This window comes from Sebastes umbrosus, chromosome 13 (assembly GCF_015220745.1).
Source record: "Sebastes umbrosus isolate fSebUmb1 chromosome 13, fSebUmb1.pri, whole genome shotgun sequence".
Lineage (NCBI taxonomy): Eukaryota > Metazoa > Chordata > Actinopteri > Perciformes > Sebastidae > Sebastes > Sebastes umbrosus.
The window spans coordinates 1,383,520-1,402,872 of record NC_051281.1 but is presented as its reverse complement, the minus strand read 5'-3'; the positions used below and the strand labels follow the sequence as shown (position 1 = coordinate 1,402,872).

Genomic DNA, 19,353 nt, shown 5'->3' with positions numbered 1-19,353 from the left:
TGTGTTTGTGTGTGTGTGTCTGTGTGTGTGTGTGTGTGTGTGTGAGAACAGGCCCGCCCATTCATCGAAAGCTGCCCCCCCCCCTCCCCCCCTCCCCCCACAGCCTCTGATTTTCTCTTTTCTTTATTTGATTGACAGGCCTCTCGTCCAATCACAGCTCGCCTCAGAGTGACTCACCTCCATCCCTCCTCCAATGGGAGCGCGCTGGAGAGGCGGTTCCTGCAGGAAGCACACTTGGTTGAATGAGCCGTTTAAAGCAGCAATCAGCGAGAAAAACGTGTTATTGTGATGCCCGCACGGAGCGGAGGACTGTCCGAGGCTGCAGACCGGAGGAGCGCACCGTGACACCGGGGAGACGCACTGAGGCACCGGGAGACGCGCTGCTGCAGGATCTGGGTCTGCAGGGTCTGGGTCTGCAGGGTCTGGCTGCAGATCAGATCAGGAGTCTGTCTCTGGGGGGGTTTGAGCTGGTGATGGTGATGGTGATGGACAGCTGTTGGGACATTGATTCGGGTCCAGAGGTTGATGCGTAATTGACCGACACCGACACCATGGACCGAGAGGAGGCTGTTCTCTGTGGAGGAGGAAGAGGAGGAGGAGGAGCGGCTGACTTTCTCTCCTCCACTAGGAACCAGAACCAGAACCAGAATAGTGTTTATTACCAGGTGTGAGAGGTGTAACTAGGAATTTGCTTTGGTTTTTATTGGTGCAAATCAAACAGTATAATAATAACAAAAAGAATAGATCAAAACGTTAGAATAAAATAAGAATATAAAAAAACAATTACATTTCTACCAAATGGATGGATGCATCGTGATGGATGAGGCTTTTTGGGCCAAAACGTGAAGCTCTGATGTCTCAGCTCCGTGCAGGTGCATCGACACTAACTAACACCGGATTCACCTTCTCGGTTCCTCTCCAGCAGCAGCAGCTCGCAGGAATATACAGGAAACATGTCTGCTTCACTGATGCTGCTGCGCGTTGATCTCTGGAGGACTATCTGAGTTTAATGGTTTTATTGAATCCACAGCGACCTCTCCACGGATGCATGCTGGCTAATTGGATGATGTTGATGATGTAGAGTCAAATCCACCTGGATCTTATGTCCCCTCCTCCTCCTCCTCCTCTGGGACTTCTGCGCATGTTCAATAGTTTTTTATTCCCACAGCTGCTCCTGGATGAAGGATCATCTCCTCCTGGATCATCTCCTGTAGTTCTGGATCATCTCCTGTAGAGACTTCTTCATGTGACCCAGCTATGGGACTGTTAACTCGCCTCATCTTTGGGACTAAATAGGCGTTTTGTTTTTTTTTCCAAGTGGAACAAAGTGTTTTATTTGTGTCCATCATGTCCAGATCGAACAGTGTCAGCCCACCAGGACCAGGACCAGGACCAGGACCAGGACCCGGACCCGGAGTCGGTGCACCCGGGCTGAGGGGAGGGACCGAGCACAGATCCGCCTGGGGGGAGTCTGAGTCCAACGGGGGTCCAAACCCAAACCCAAACCCCTCCAGAACCAGAACCAGCAGTCGGTGGAAGGAGGAGGATGAACCCGGCAGAGCCACCACCACCACCACCGTCAGCAGGGTCAGCTTCAGGTCCAGGTCGGCTTGGCAGGACCATGGAGAGGTGAGACCCAGGTCCGTGGAGCTGGGTATGCAGGAGCGCAGAGCCACTAAGCCCAAGAGCGACCAGGACCAGGACCAGGACTCGGACCAGGAGGTGATGCCTGAAGTGGACTTGTCTCTGCTGGCCTGCTGCTCCAACATCATGCACATCTTCAAATCCAAGAAGTTCCAGTCTGAGAAGCTGGAGCGGCTCTACCAGCGCTACTTCTTCCGTCTGAACCAGAGCAGCCTGACCATGCTCATGGCGGTTCTGGTCCTGGTCTTCTCGGTGATGCTGGTCTTTCACTGCGCCGGTGGAGGAGCACCGAGCTGGACCTTCGTCTCGGTGTTCTCCGTCTCCATCTTCCTCACGCTGGTCCTCATGGTGGTGTGCAACAGGACCGGGTTCCACCAGGACCACATGTGGATCGTGTGCTACGTGGTGATCCTGTTGGTGCTGGTGGTCCAGGTGATCGGGGTTCTGCTGGTGCAGCCCCGGAGCGCCTCGGAGGGCATCTGGTGGACCGTGTTCTTCATCCATGTGGTCTACACGCTGCTGCCAGTCCGGATGAGAGCTGCGGTCATCACCGGAGTCATCCTGTCATCCATCCACGTGTCTGTCTCCATGGTGATGAACGGGATGGACAGCTTCCTGTGGAAACAGGTACGTTCATCATCATCAAGCTCGGGGCACATATACAACGTCAGGAGTGCGTGGCGGCTGCGTGATTCACGCGTCTGGTGTTCACACTAGCTGCGTGTCGCTGCGTGTCACTGCTGCTGTCAGCCCTTTCTTTCTACATAGTTTGTCTTGTCTTCAGAAACGTGTGGTAATTTGTAAATAATAGTAATAATCCACAATTAAAACTCCGTACTATATTCATTCATGGAGCTCTGCAAGTCACTGCATGTTCTACAACAATTTCCGGCACACATTTCAGAATAAAAGCCTTATTCTAAGAAATGAAGGAATTCTGTCCACAGAAAAAAACGCTTGAGAGCTTTTATTTTGAAATGAAAGCAGGAAGTGTTGATTAAAACCCCATACTTTATCAATTCATGGAGCTCTCCAAGTCTCTGCAGGTATCCTCATCACTGACTGTTCATATTTCAGAATAAAAGCCTTGTGTTAACAAATGAAGGAATTCGGTCCATAGAAAAAACACCTGAGGGCTTTTATTTTGTAAAAATGCTGGGAAGCTCTGCGTACCCTTGTGATAAAAAACGGCCCTGTGGACACGTACCTTAAGTCAACTAAAGTCAGCGTCCTGTTGCTGGCGCTTGTGCTCGCTCTACATAGACATGAACGAGCATCGCTCAACACAGTGAGGAGACACACGTCAGCTAAAAGCACAATATCACTCTATATTTCAGCTGCTTGGCAGTAATGTTAGCTGACCAGACCAAGGTCTCTCCATGAATCAATGCTGATCCTAGTGTTGGCTTTTCCTGCCTCAGCCTCCCGACTGCGGCCGGAGGGAACAGGGGAGACGCCGGAGTTTTGGTCGGAGACGATAACGTTTCTCTCTGCGGAGCCCCGTCACTTCACAAGACACGGGAAACCTCTGTTGGTCTGGAGGAGCTGCAGCAGTTATTTCTGCACAAACGTCCACTGAACATTCACTAGATATTCTCAGAGCTAAACTAACTCTTCTGCAGTGTGGAGTGAGCAGCATGCACGTGAGAGGTGGAGAGCGAGAGAGAGAAGGAGCGCGGTGTGTGAGTGAAGGCAGGCAGAGGAGCAGAGGAGCAGAGACTCCGGCCCTGGAGACCAAAGCTACGGTCTCCCCTGTGTCTTCTGGCCGTGGTCGGGGGGCTGGAGCAGGAAGAGTTAACACTGTTTAACAGACGGGCTTCACTAGATACAACCAAGAGGTTTTGGTGCTTCACTGTAGTTTGTGTTGGAGTCTGAGTCTGAACAGCGTAGACACACGCGACCGCGCATAGGATCCCGACCCGGTAGATTTATACGTGTAAAAAGTTACAACCAGTCCCTTTTAAAGCCTCCTGATGTTGTTTCCTCTCAGTGTCAGAGAGCAGCTGTGCCAGGCAGTGTGTTCATATGAGTAGCCTGGGATTTATTAGTGGATCTGTCGGGGGGGTGCAGTGTTGTGTTAGTGTGGCTGCAAAAGTTCCTCACAGCTGTGGATCAGACTCTCTAGAGGCGAAAGACCATGAAAATGATACATTCAGGGTCAATTCTTCACTCTTTTTGTGTTTCCTAACAGTGAATGCTCTTGAGGAGAGACTATTGACTCCATTAGTGTGTGATTTATTCATCATGTCAAAACTACCAGAGATGCTCAAAAGATACAGAGTCCTTGGAGATGGACTATGGACTGCTGTAGAATCACTTCTGTCTTCAGATGTGATTATTTGAACCACACTGGGGCCTTTCAGCTTACATTGTACCTGCAGGTTATTGTACTAACTTAATAGCATTTACGTGCACTTTGGCTGATCAGAGGGGACTTTTGGGGGATATTATGATGCTTGGCAGAGCCCCATCTGGTCTTAACCAATCCTGAGTAAAGGTTTTTGAAAATGAAAGGGCACTTGAGCACAAAACAAAATGTTTTTTCTCTTCAACAAACATTAAAGGTACTATACGTAACTTTCAGAAGATCCTTGTTATTAATGACACCTGTGGCTGTTAACCAAACTGCAGTCAGCATCCTGACGTCTCTCCACGTCGTCCATTAATTCCTGATACTGGACAGCTCGTCGGGCATTCTCCCTAGCCTGATGTTCTGTGATGTTCCTATATTTTATTTGGACCATTGGCTCCATGATACCAACTATAGCTTGCAGCTAGCAAAATACTTTAGGATAGGATAGGATAACAGATAATGGACGGATGTAACTATTGTCTATGTAACGATATAGAGGAGTAATGTCTACCTGAGCAGAGAATGAAGTCTCTCTCCCTCTGTGTGTGTTGTAATCAGAGATTCTATTCTTGGTCCGATTCTGTGTGAAATTAGACAAAAACATAAAGCACGCAGGTTCTCCAGAAACTGGCCTTCGACCAGCAGTCGGAGCTCCGGCGGGAGGTGGAGAGCTTCACCTCGCTGGGAGCCGGCACCGACACCATGCTGCTGGAGGCCTGCAGGCCGTGTTACTGGGCCCGCTAGAGGGAAGGGAGGGCACGGGAGAACCAGGACCAGAACCAGGACTGAGAGGGGGGCAGACTGTCAGACCCTGCTGCAGTCAAATCAGAGGTTTTTTAAAGGGACTCTGGTGCTCGGAAACACTGTGTCCACAGGGACCGCCAAAATCAACTCAAAGTTCCTCATAGTAGCTTTAATTGATAAATTGCACTCCTGATTGGTAGACAAAGGCCTTGTTATGGGATGTAGCTGCTGGTTGCCATGGAAACATGATATCAGCTGGCTTGTTTCTCCTCAGGCATTCAGACAACTTACCACAGTGTCTTTCTTATATCAGACTGTAACTTGGAGGCATTTTGTAGATTATAAAGTTTGTCCATCACCACCAACAGTCAGAATATTGTCCTGATCTTTTATCACATGTCTTTAATTAATTCTATTACATTTAATTCTGCACACAATCTAAGTGTCATAATGCACCACAACTCAGCATGTCTTCATTAGGGATGAATATTGTTGTCACGCAGTAGTTTCCTGTCAGGATGGATGACCGTTGATTGTTTATTATAATATTCTTCTTCCAGTCTCTTCCACGTAATGAACGCAGGATGTTTATGGGACATTTTATTTTTGTCTTATAGCAGCAGCTTAGATATAAATCCTCTTAATGCTGGCCTTAACCACAGATATGAATCCTATATTTACGTCTGATTATTTGATTATAAAGTAAGGGTTAAATATCTGAACTCTAAGCTGATTTTAAAGAGGAATTAGCCGTTTGGCTTGTAGCTTTGGAAACCCTGATTCAGGTTGTTTGTTTTTACTTCATGTGGACTTGTAATGAGCTAACAGTCGATACTGAACCTCCACGTTCCTCATAAACTCCAACTTTTACAACATCACTTTTACTTTTAAAACATTTCTGCAGGGCTGCTGGGCTTCGTCTGGAACACAAGTGGTTTCATTTTCCACCGTTATTTAGAGGTACACTTGATTGCATTGTCTGCTTCGTCCCACAACTCGGTATTATTAACTCCAAACTGTGTATGTGTGTTTTGCTTGGTTTATATCCGGCCTTCTGCTGCTCATAACCATCTTCTCTAACAATGTAAACGCTTTCATAAAGACGTCAGAATGAATATTTGGAGATAGTTTTCTGTTGTTAATGTCTTTTGCATCTAAAGACCTCCCTGAAACGAGTTGGTTCAACTTGAATTTTGAAACACAGTTTGGCCAAAAGTATGTTGAGACATGGTCATGGTTTGCGCTCGGCCCTTTGTTCCAGTTATGAGGAACCTTAATGCTACATACAATGATATTTTTTGTGGCAACAGTTTGAGGCCATTTCCACCAGATGCTTTACTCTTTTAATTACTTGTCTTTATTCCCTCACCATGGAGGTTATGTTTTAGGTTCGGTTTATGGATGCACGATATGGATTCTTTTCCAGCCGATACAGATAATCAATAATTATCTGCTTCTCAGGGCTGATACCGATAACCTAACCAATAACTTCACATTTTTAGTATTTTAAAAAGAAGTTCATAACCCGTAGTTTATACACAGCGGAGGGTGAGATGTAGTGAGCAAAGATGGATGATTTAATATTCCAGAGCTCTGACCGAAACCAAATCTAACCGACGTCATCACTGTAGTTAACACAACAAAAACAACCATCAGTTCTGACTCTTCAAATGTTCGTTCATTTATTCTAGTAAAGTACATCAAAAAACTTGTATTGTAAATAACAATCGTGTTGTCTTCCTCTGAAACTGTGAAAAACATTCACACCGACGACGTCATGTTTGGTTCTCTAGTCCGTCTTTCTTCTTCTACTTCTACTTCCAGCAGGATTACGTTAAAACTACCGGCCTGATTTTCATGGAACTTGGTAGAAGGGTGTAGCGCGGGCCGAGGAAGAAGTAGAAGAAGAACGCATTCATTTGTGGAGCAGCAAATCATTTTTCACTTATGGAAACGTAAATACACACACATCCTGCCACTAATAATTATATTCTTACTCACATTCAGATGTGAATTATCTGCAATAAACTCCCCCAGACATATTAAAGGAACAATGTGTAGTATTTCAGGGGGATCTATTGGCAGAAATGGAATATAATATTAATAAGTATGTTTTTCTTTAGTGTATAATCACCTGAAAATAAGAGTGGTTGTGTTTTCGTTACCTTAGAATGAGCTGTTTACAGCCCAGAACGGACAAACCAAACACCGGCTCTAGATAGGGACATTCACGTTTTTATGTTTTCATGTCGGTCACCGTAGTTCTTCTACACGCTTGGCACACGGGAGAAGTTTTAGTTGGTTGCAATCTGCAACCTCACCGCTACATGCAGCCAGATCCGACACACTGCTCCTTTAAGGGAAAAGAAGAAGTTTGTGCTCGTGGATGTCGACCACGTGTCATTCTGATCTTCATTGTACAGCTGAGATGATGAGGCTTCAGCTGGGCACCAACATAATAGTTATGGAAATATATCCATGCATATATAGTGGTTCCGTATGGCCAGCTTGGAAAGGATCCGTCGCCAAGATGGAGCCAAAGTGCGATGCATCGGGGGTAATTCTCTCGTGGCTGAATGGGAGCAAAGCCTTCCCAGAGGAGTGGAGGCTGTTAGAGCAGCAGAATAAGGCCCGTTGTTTTAGAATGAGATGTTCAATAATCACATTCAGGTCTCATATAGTTTTGCATAAATAAATATTATGTAAGTTTGAAGCTTTAAAGAGGCTCGTGCATGAGCCATATTTCAAAACAAGACAATGTGCTCCAGAACTTAGAAAGAGAAAATGTCCCTCTCTCTCTATCTGGGCCATCAGCAGCGTCTCCATCTTTAGAAAGAGAACAGTGGAAGAACATGAACCGTCACGTCTTCATCGATGTGCAGAGAATGTGTTGAACACCGGAGAGGATGAAGGGTCTGACATCCTTTCTGTTTCCTTTAGGTCTCTAATGTTTGCTTATAAAAGCAGAGCCGGGGCCGATGGTTTGGTTGTTCTGTGTGAATGGCATGTGACCCAGCATCTATTTGTGTTTTCTACGAGAGAGCCACGTTGTCATCTGACGCTCTGATGTTGAGTGTGTGGGAACGAGCTGCTGTATTTGTTGTTCTTTCCTCACCACGCTGTTGTTTTTAGCATATCTCTTCTCCTCCTGTTTACATAGTCATCTCTCCGTTAGACCGCCGCTGTTTATGGGAGATCGCCAGATAACGCCGGTTCTTCTTACGCGTTGCAGCAGCTCCAGGAACATGCTGAGTCTTTAGAGATGCAGTCGACCTTGAGACCTTTTCCTGATGCTCCGTCTCATTTAGAACAGTTGTACCGGAAATCGAATGAGGTTTTTACTTTCACTTTCATGTTCATTTGTGGATACATATCTGAGCTGTTGGTTAAACTAGTAAAAGTTTGCAGTACATTTTAAGAGGAGTTTATTCATGACCTTTTTCGTTGCCACTTTTCTCTTTTTTTGTGGCCCCAAAGCCTCGTGTTTCCACCACATGGTACGGCTTGGCTCTGCTCAACTCCACTGTCTTTTTGGTACCAGGTGCTTTTCTCTATTTGATTGTTCCCGCTCAGTGTTGGCGGTACTCTCAGCTGATCGCTGTCAAAGAGTCTAGAAACAAAGAGGGGAAACTCTGGTGCTTTTTTGACAACAGCTGCTGCGGTAGCGCTGCCGCCTTTTTGGACTCAAAAACGCCAATGAGAGCCTCTAGTCTGCAGCAGAGATGAGCTCCAGAGGTCTCACTTCTTTCTAGTCCTCACAGTCTGCGTATAGTCTGTCAGTCCCGACTGAAGCCGACTCAAGTGACGTCACGAGTGGAAAACGCCAGCCGCCGTGCTGCTTTCAACCTTTTTATCCAAGGTGCTTCGGAGGTTGCGCTTAGCAACCAAAACCTGCGTGCTGCGATGATGATGAAGTCGCTGTTATTTAGAGTAAAAACATCACTGACTAAACTAAACGAGGGCAAAACATGCCTCGCCACATCGTGACATGCTGTACGTGTTCCAAAAGATTAACTATTTTTATCTCAGGGCGCCGCCGTCGCATCCTGAAAAATAGGAGCTTGGGAAGACCTGTGCGCCACGGCAGCATCGCTCTGGCTTTTGAGCGCACCTTTTGCACGTCTCAGTGGATTTGAGGGCGCAAAAACTTGGCATGTGAACGACCCTTTTATGATGTTATGTATCTGACTTCAGTTTAGTGTAAAAAGAGCAGAAATCACAAGTGAAATGGTTTTGTAACATCTGTAACGCTGGAAAAGAAGAAAAAGATCCTCTCTACAGCGTCATCTCCTTTCACAACATCCGTCACAGCAGAAAGTCATGTGGAACAACACAATTCCTCTGTGTTGTGTTACTGCTTTAACTCAACTACTCTTAACAGTTCTGGAGATAAATGACAACATGAGTGTGTCGTAGGAGCTTTAAACTCCTGAGTTACTTCTTGAGTTTCCTGTTTCTTCTCTAAATCTCCCGTTAGTGGACCGGTCTCAGTCGGCAGCTCTCCGGTGGTAAACGGAGTGTTCTGCTTCTCTAACTGAACTGCTCGTTGCTCGTTGCTCGTAATGTGTGGAAATTCAAACCAGATGTGCAACATCATCGTTCTGCCTTTACCTGCCTTCTTAAACCCGTCCCTTGTGGTCCTAACCTGCTTTTAATTTCCCGGTGAGACTCGTCCCCCCCTGTGGACAGACTTTTAACCATCCCCCCCCCCCCCCCCCTGCAGGACGAGCGATGAGAGAGATAGTTCCTCGGGGGGGGGGGGGGGTGTTGAATGTAAACATCAGATTTCACATCGCTGGGTTCGTCGTCTCCTCCTCGTCGTCCCCCAATGGCAGCGTGAAAATCTCTAGTTAGCTTTGTTTAATGGAGCCCCCGTCCCCCCCGTCCCCCCGGAGGCTGAGGAGTGTGACGGAGGATGCTGCTGCTTTGGAGATCATATTTGAACCAAACATGGATGCAGGGCAAGTCATGAGTACCTTTCAGAAACCACTGCTGACGCATCCCCCCCCCCCCCCCCCCAGCCCCCCGTGAGTCCAGAAAAACTGAGCTGCTGTAACTTAGCAACAGATTTTATTTCACAAACACCATCCAACTCCTCTCAGAGCTTCCCCAGGAGCTCCGGTGTGTGTTTTACCTCCAGACGTGGACGGCCGGCTCATCGGTCTGTTTCAGCTGAGACACAGAACTTCTGTATTGTCATTGTGTTGTTCTTCTCTTCACACCGTGTACTCTGCTATAGTTACAAGGTGTGTTTTTATACAGCTAGTAGTTTTATAAGATCTTTAAGTAGCTTCTAAATGGAACTTTTTCTTCTCTTTGTTGCTCTTCATGCTAAAAATAAACCCAGTAAGTGATGCAACCTGCACTCAGTCCATCTTCCAAACCAGCAGCGTGATACAGAGAGCCCATTAGGTCATGATTCATTCTCCTGTTACCGGCCTTTATACCTCTTTTAATACAGTTTTATATCAGCAGCTGTGCTCCTCGGGCCGGCACATTACGGACATCAGAGGGCGTTCTCTAATCGCCGTTTGTGAACGCAGCTCTGTCCTGACAGGGAGAGCGTTTTTTTTGAATGATTTTATGATGATAATGACGACGATGATGATGATGATGATTATTTATTTAATAACACTTTTTTGTGTGTATATATATATATATATATATTTAAATATTTAAATATATATATATAATTAGCATTAGCATATTTAGCATTAGTAAAAATGCGGGTTCTTCTCTCATATGGCCGGCTGCTGCTGCTGTTGCTGTTTTTTTTCTGAAGGTCATCATTCAAGTTTGCCACTTCTTTCTGGAGAGACTTGCAGTGTGTTCCAATCCACGTACTTCCAGAAGTACACTTCAATGTAGTGCACGTTGTGCACTCTGTACTCACTTGAGTAGTGCGTAAATTTCAGCGGGGTAGGGTCGTCTCAAATCGAATACTCTGCGGCGCACTGACCGGAAATGACGATCGCAACATTTGACCGCGTGTCGCTACCCGCCAAAATATCTTCTGAAAAAAATTAAAGCAGAGTGTAAATTACGTTTCCAACGTCGTCGCCTACGATGTGTCCTCCTGTTGGCTGAAAATGCACCGGTATGTTTACGTATTGTATTGTTTTATTCTGTTATCTACGTCTGTTTGAATAGTGGTCGTGGCTCCGCCCCTTCCGCTACGTAGCCAAGATGGCGACTGTTGAGTGTGGAAAGTGTCCAGCGTTCCACACTCAACGATCTGACCGTTTTGAGTACAACATCCGGGTACTTTGAGTGCACTGCATTTTGCCGTACTTCCCAGTGTGAACGCACTTATGCACTCAGAGTAGTAAGTGTAAGTACAGAAGTACGCGGATTGGAACACACTGTCGGTTTGGGTCTTGCTTCTCTGCTGCTCGGTGGTGGTAAGCATCTTCACGTTCACGTCGTGAAAGTCGCTGACCTCCTGCACAGCTTGGAGCTTTTCTAGGCTGGTTTTGTGAGCCACTTTGAGATCCCTCACCTCATCCTGCAGGATGCGGGTTTTCTCTTGAAGAAGCGTAGTTTTCTCAACTTGTTTCTGGAGGGACCCCGTTTGGACGAGAACCTCCTCCTGCACTTTGTTTGTTTGTTGGACACTCGCTAAAGTTCCACCGGGCAGACACACAGCTGACAACCTGCTAAACTAAACTAAATGTGCGGTGGAGACTTTTACTGGGAAAGTGGCTGCATGTCCGCGACACTACACGCAGCATCGGAGCTGCTAAGTTAACGTTCCCGGACGGTGAACTGGAGACTTCCGTCAACCAATATCTGTTGTGCTCCTGCAGCCGGTACACCGCTGCATGCGAAGCACAAATCGGTTACGGTCGGTTAACGGTTAATAAACGGTTAACGAGGGTCGGTTATCGGTTAAGAAAATCTTTCAAAATGAGCATCCCTACTATGAAGCAGTCATGATTCAGTGTTTGGAAGCATTTGATTCAGTCCAAAATGATCAAAGTCTTGGTGTTGCATTAGCTTGGATGTTTCATCAATCATGACTTTTCTTCATTAGTTGAAGACTTTTTTCGTCCAACAGCTTGTTGCATGCTCAGTAAAGAGAATCCGTCCTCTCTTTGTGATGTCTGCATATTTGACCATGTTAATCACCAGCAGATTGTTTGACAGTGAAGTTTAAATGTGATGGGCTGTTTCCACTCTGTTGTGTTTCCGCTGTGGTGAGTTGAGCGGCACTTCATCGCTTCATTCTGCTCATCTGACAGTCATTAACTTTAATTAGTTTGTAGGAATTCAGACTTTATTATTTGCAGGGGGAATTATAAATAGTTATGGTACACATACTGTACATCTCTTGTATGGAATTATTTGTCCAGCGAGGAACTTCGTCTGATTATAATAATGTGATTCTGCTTCTTGCTGACCAGCTCATATTTTGTGATGATAATTTTATTAATCTTCATGATATTTAGACTGAATTTCCATTTTGTTGCCGCTTCGTTATTCAGTCTGTTGTGTTTTTTTGCCCCCTGACCCACAGGATCTGACAGAAGCTCTATTAGCGTTAGCACGGCGTAATTTATGGAGGATGGAAAATCAATAAAAATCAATAAATGACTCAATAAATAAATAAAATGTTATTAAATGTAGCAAGAATAATATTCAAAATAAATGTAGACTTTGATTAATTGATAAAATATGACATAAATTGATATTTCTGTTTTAATTTGCTTCTTTATTTATTTATCTTTGTATTAATTCCCTTATTTATTTCAACTTTGGCTTAATTTCCCCTTTTATTTATTTATGTATTTATTTTGTATTATTATTATCATATGCATAAAGAAAGGTAAACAAAAATGTGTAGAGAAAAGAATACAGAAATAAATAAGTTTGGGGAAATAAATAAGGGGTCACATGCAAAGGGAAAATCATGCATAAATAAATAAATGACTCAATAAATAAATAAATAAAATGTCATCAAATTTAGCAAAAATAATATTAAAAATAAATGTATTAATTAATTGATAGAATGTGACATAAATTGCAATTATTGATTTAATTGATTTTTCTTAGTATTAAATCCCTAATTTATTTACTCTTCTGTTTTTATTTATTTATGTATGTATTTATTTCTTCTTATTATTATATGCATAAAGAAATGTAAAAAGAAATGCGTAAAGAAAGAAAATTAATAAATATATAAATGCAAAAATTACATAAATAAATACATGCATTTAAAAATAAAAATAATAAATATTAATGTAGGAATATGTATTTGATTTGTGTATTTGATTTATGTATTTGTATTTTATTTGTATGTTGTTTTTTTAGAGATTTGTTTTTTATTTATTTAGTTTTAAAATTATTTTTATATTAATATTATTTTGCATTTGTTGACCAAAATGTGACAATGTTCATGTAAAAAGAAATCAATAAAATACTAATTACAAAAAATAAATGGATAAATAAAAAATAAATACATTTAACAATTAATAAAAATAAATACATAAATAAATAAAAGAGAAAATTAAATGAGTAAATAGGTAAGGGAATTAATACAAAAATAGATAAATAAAGAAGCAAATTAAAACAGAAATATTAATTTATGTCTCATTTTATCAATTAATTAATTAATGCTACATTTATTTTTAATATTTTTATGATACAGTTAATGACATTTATTTATTTATTTATTTTTGATTTTGGCAGGTTCCATCCTCCATAGTAGTTAGCCTGGCGTTTACTATGTCTTTTTTTTCATCTTATACTGGGAGCTGCCCAGTGTCTATACCATTGAGAGCGGCTCTTAATGAGATACTGGTCATGTGCAACACACTCACACACACACACACACACACACACACACACACACACACACACACACACACACACACACACACACACACACGCACACACACACACACCCTTCAGCACATAGCGTGACATCCTGACCTGGATGCAGGAGGTGAAGAAGCTCTTTGCTGCAGGTTATTTCCAGGCAACAGTCTGCAGTTGGTGATGACCCAGTTTTTATTAGCTGACAACAAAATAGATCCGTCTTAGTTTTGCATTTGCGAATCAAGACCTTGAACCTCTCCGGCTGTGATCGTGAGAGTTGAGGTGAAGGGAGAGTCGGTCCTCGTCGTTGTTCAGAACTCCCTCCAGATTGAGGATTTGAATCGTGGGTCTTGATTAGTGCCAGACGTGGGAGCGTTACTACATGTCCCAGCCTCGTTATCTGCATTGTTAACATTACTGGATGATGATGTGACCCTGCGGTTTGTTGTGAGAAAACCTTTTTCTAAATAAGGCCTCTGAGAACTGACTGAGATACAATATTAGGCAGTAAATAATGTTAAATAATGTACCCAGGAAGTAAACAGTTCACGCTCACACATTTGACTATTAAGTCACCTTATTAGTAGAGCACATTAAAAAAAGTAAACGAAGAAGAAGAAGAAGGAGAAGACACAGAGGACATCAAATTTGTGTAAACAAAGAAACAATATGAGAAGTGGAGCTTTCTTTGTCTCTAAACAAAATTACATTTAATTGGAATACAGTTTTTACAGAATTTATTTATTTATTAATTATATTTATTGCAAGAGTTAATATAACATTACATTGCTTAAATATGATGTTCTTCATTTATATAATTCCTACAATGTTTATATATTTTATAGTGAAAAAAGGAAAAATGATAGTAAATTAGAAAAAGGAAAATAATAACTAATATATAAAATAAATAATAAAACATATTTTAATTAAGGTTTGATCAAGGATAATATTATTATTAATTTGTTATATATTTGTATTTATTATTATACTTTTTTGTAGGAGTTACATTTGCTTGAATATGATGTTGAATAGTAAAAAAAAAAGTAAAAATTAAAGTTAATTAGAAAAAAGAAAATAATAACTAATATATAAAATAAATAATAAAGATAAGGGATAAAATACAAAACACAATTTATTTTTATATAATATCAAATTATTATTATTCTATTTTAAATATTTCTTATTTATTTATTATCATACTTCATTGCAGGAGTTAACATAAATTTACCTTTGCTTAAATATGATGTGGTTCATTTATATAATTCCTACAATGTTTATATATTTTAAAGTGAAAGGATAAAATAATAATAGGAATAAAAACAAGGAAGAGATTAAAGATAAAAACTAAACAAAACAAGAAAATAAATGAATAATATATATATATATAATATATATATATATATGTGTATATATACTATATATATATATAAATATATATATATATATATATATATATATATATATATATATTAAATTAAAAATCTAAAATTATTGTTTTAGTTTTTTCTCCTCCCTTGTTTTTGAATACTTTGTTTACAGTTACTGAACGTTATTATATGAATATATAACTTTATTTGTTGTGGTTTAGGTTTTCGTAGGCATTTTTCTTATGGAAAGAAAAGAAAAATAAGTCTACAGAGATAATAATAATAAGACTAGATGTTTGCAGCACAACCAGCGTCTCCCTGTGGCTATAAAACGGGTTTTACAGCAGGTGGATAGTTTCTGGTGATGTGAGTAATAAATAAAATGTATACTTGCATATTATTTATTAATGATGTTGCTGTTGGTTCAGTGAAATCTCTTGCACTCATATTTCATCAGTGCGGCCCGGAGCACATTAGACTGACTTGTTAATGGAAAATAGTTTTTTACAGGACGGGTGATACGGCGGCATTAACTACGGTAGAATAATGATGTATTTATTATATTTGAATGGATATCACCTCGTGCATTATGGCTTGATTAATGTGTGTAAAAGACACCTTTTAATCTCAGTGCGACGGCTCGGTCTCATGACCTCGGTATTGACTCAGTTTATTTGCAGTAGTGAGCGACTGTCAGGTCATTTCTCCTGGTCAGCCCTGTGTGGCGGCTGTATTACCTTCTGTTGACAGCTACGAGGAGGATCAGCGGATGTTTCTGCCATGATTTCTCCTTTATGAACGACTTAATGAGAACTGTGTCCTCTAAAAAGGTACACTATAACTGAAACGTATATGTGTAACACAGCCACGAGTGATTACTTCCTCTCGATGATGCCCTCGGAGGAAGGTGAAGGTGACTTTCATATGAAGGAGGACAAAAACGCTGCTTCTTTTCAGAGCGTAAAGTTACGTTTCTCTACCAAAATAAAGACAAACCTCTGGATAGAGTTGTCCTGCAGAAGGTAAAGTTAGAACCGTTCATGTTCTCTCTGAATGAACAGAAGAAATGCTGCTTCTGTGATTGATCTAGCGGTTACTATTCTCCACACGGTTCTATTACTGAGCACTACATCAGATTCAATTCATGTGTCATTTATTTGTATGAGTCATTAGTTTCTAATGTGTATGTTTTCACTGAAGGTCTAGTTGGGGGGAAAACAAGCTGATCGTTTGTAACACAGGTCACTGCAGGCTTTATAACATCATCTCTATGGTGGCCTACTACGCCGCTTTGTTCCTGCCCGATGTCAAAGACATAGCGACAATGAAGGCCGACTGTTGCGTCGCCTCACGTCTCCTTTGTTTTGGCCAACAAGCTGCACTCGAACACACCGCAAAGACTCCAGCCGACAGCCTGTTAGCACGTATGTTCTGCTCCTGCGTGAGAGGAAATACCTCTCCACACCAGCAGGCGGCGGTAGTCTGCTTTCATCATTCAGAAAGGGAAACAGGAAGAGCGAGGACGGCGGATATACTGTTGTTATGATACGTACATGAAACAAAGCGTTGTCTGCCGACCATTTTCACACCGCTCTCACTCACCGCTTAGCTTCATTCCAGATGTTCATGTCGCCGTGAAAATATCTGGAACTAGAAGTGCACTCGGAGAGCGCAGACCTCCGCCAAGGTCTGTAGTAAGAAGTATGTCTTTAAGGGCGATTTCATAATAGGAACAAATGATCCAAGCCGTGCCCTCGCCGTTCAGCTTGCGCCATCATCCACATGTGACACCCGCTGTCCCTCTTTCCCTCTCTCTGCTGGCAATCTGGCAGTTACACTGCGCATGTGTTATACCCAGAGGTGTTAATGTTCTGGCTGATCTTAATGCTTAAAAAAATTCCTGAATCAGGACCATGATCTGGATCGCCACCAAAATCGAATGGATTGTTCATTGTGCAACACCCCACCCCTCCAAAAGATTTTATTCAAATCCATCGCAGACTTTTGGAGTAATCCTGCTAACAGACAAACCAACAAACCAACAAGCCAACATAACCTCCTTCCTAGGCCTTCGGCCTTGGCGGAGGTTATGATCAGATGAGATGAAGATGAGTTGTGTTTTTCCTCTTGACTTTACTCGTTTTCTTGCTTTCCTCACTTCCGTTTCTCTTCTCGTGCACTGATTGGTTTAAGCTGAACAGCCAATCAGAGTGATTTCTCTCACTGACGAGCTCCACCGCCGATTCAACATGCTGAATCGGCCGAAAAAAACTCTGACACGGGCAGACTAGAGCCAACGGTGCGGGACACACCGACAAAAACTAGACAGACAGACGCTCACCGATGATCCCAAACTCTCCGTGACATGAAAAAGTTTGAGATTGATCTCAAAATCTGGATTTTTCCAACTTCCACTTATGTCCATCGCTCACTTTCTGCTCCTCTGGGAAGCAGCTAGGCAAAAAAGTTTAATAAATAAATAAGTAAATAGTTATAATAGTATTTTTATTGTTCAACACAGGACATTTCAGTAGAGACATTAAATATGACAATAATATTGTTTACTTTTGTACGTCTCTTTGTAGGAGGACGTTCTACTGGCGTCTGGTAGTCTCTTTCACTTCTTATTAATATACGTTCTTTGCATTAACCATAGAGGAGTTCTTTTTCTGTATTCCTGTGTTAGATGAATTATTGTTCTGCATGGTGAAAACTCTCACAGTGAGTCAGTAAAGAGAGAAAACCTGAGAGGTCTTTTGTCCTGTTGCTTGTTGTCGTCTCTTCTCGCTGGTGCAACCAAATAGTTAAATATTTCTAAGAGCTATTTGAGCATAAGGACATTTGTTTCCTGGAGGATTGTGCCCTTTTCCTAGAAGAGTCCTCGTGTCCCGGTGTCTGTACCGTGGCAGAGAAGTGCACCGACCCGCCAGCCTCCACAACCAGGACCTTGTTGTTTTAGTCCACGTCTGGAGTGACCTCATAGAGCAGGACTCCGGTCCAGAGTAAAATCCTTGACCTGTAACATTTAGCTGGAGAGAAAAGATGGTGGTTTAAAAATAGCAGCGACTAAGTGTTTTAATGTAACCCGGCTTGAGACGAGGACATGATGTATTGTCCCCCTCTCTTTCTGTTTTCCTCTCCCGTCTCCCAGGCTTACCTCATAATCAATGAATCAGAGGCGCTCTGTGAATCTGTGCAGCCGGAGCAGGAATCAGATCCCAGGTTCAACCTCATGAATACGACCTGTGTGTGTGTGTCTCCGGCCTCATGAGTAAAACCATCATGATATCCAGGGAAACGGCTAGAGTTCCTGTTCCTGGCTGGATTTACTGTCTCCTTCCACCTGCCAGATGCTTCCTAGTTGAACCAGAGACTTATTTTTTTCTTCAACACTCCCGTTTGTGGTCGGTTTGGTGATTATTTATGGCATGTCGGTGTCATAAAGTGTAGTTGTAAATACCACATGTGAAAGCAAGGTGTTACTCTGCAGTATTTATACCCAGCTGCACCTCCGCCCGATGTTTGGAACATGTTAGTGACAAGAAAACAGATCCCTCAGAGCAGGATGAATTGCTTTTGGCCTCTTGGGAGCAGCAGAACAAGCTGTAAACCATAGACTGGATCTTTCACCAGTCAGATTTTGAGTTTGCCATGTTGTGCCGCAGTGAAAATATTGTTTTTGAAAGGCTAAACGCCAACAAAAATGGATTGAAGCAGAATATTTCGTTAGATACAAACGTTGTGAATTTTGGAAATGATTGCATCTATCTTTCTTCAATAAATTTGGACTTTGAGTCTTTGTACTGAGACAAGTCGGCTACAGAGAAGAGGCGGCCACTCGATCACTTCATATATATGTATGCATTTATTTTGGATTGCATGCATTTCATTGCATTTTTGCATTTTTCTTGTTCTTTCTTGTCAAACCAGATCGGCATGATGTGCTTGTATGTCACACTTACAAAAACGGCAAACTGCCTTCGAATCCGTCGCCCCACTTGAGAATGAATCCAATCTTTAAGTCCACTCTCTTTTTCCCAGTCTTTGTTCTACTGTGCTTTTTGCCCTATTTCGCCCACTTAGTACCTGACATTGTGAGCTAAACTCCATCAACCCTGCAAAGATTTGTCTCACAACAACAACAACAACAACTCTGAATGGCGGTGGCGGTGGCGGTGAGCGACTGTCAGTCATCTTGATGTATGGGGGGACGGGGAGGAACGGAGGGATCAGGGTCGTTGTACGGATCCTGCAACAGGACAAACTAGACCGATATACAGGAGAATGAGAGGAACCCAAACAAGCAACTACACTTTAGAAACAAGCCTAAAGACACGCAGCCCATGACTACTAATATTAGTAAGCGACTTTCCAGGAAAACAAGACCAAAGTCGCTTAAAATGAGCAGACTTGTCAACTCTGGAGTAA

General features: G+C 42.4%; 1 protein-coding gene across 1 annotated transcript in view; it reads left to right on the top strand.

Annotated features, from left to right (window-relative positions):
• The first annotated feature begins 220 nt into the window (after positions 1-220).
• The window catches only part of adcy5 (adenylate cyclase 5), a 94,678-nt gene continuing 75,545 nt past the window's right edge, over positions 221-19,353 (top strand). The window contains exon 1 of the mRNA XM_037790103.1: positions 221-2,271. Within this exon, the coding sequence (XP_037646031.1) occupies positions 1,348-2,271 (924 nt within the window). The 5' untranslated portion in view covers positions 221-1,347. The remainder of the gene's footprint in view (positions 2,272-19,353) is intronic.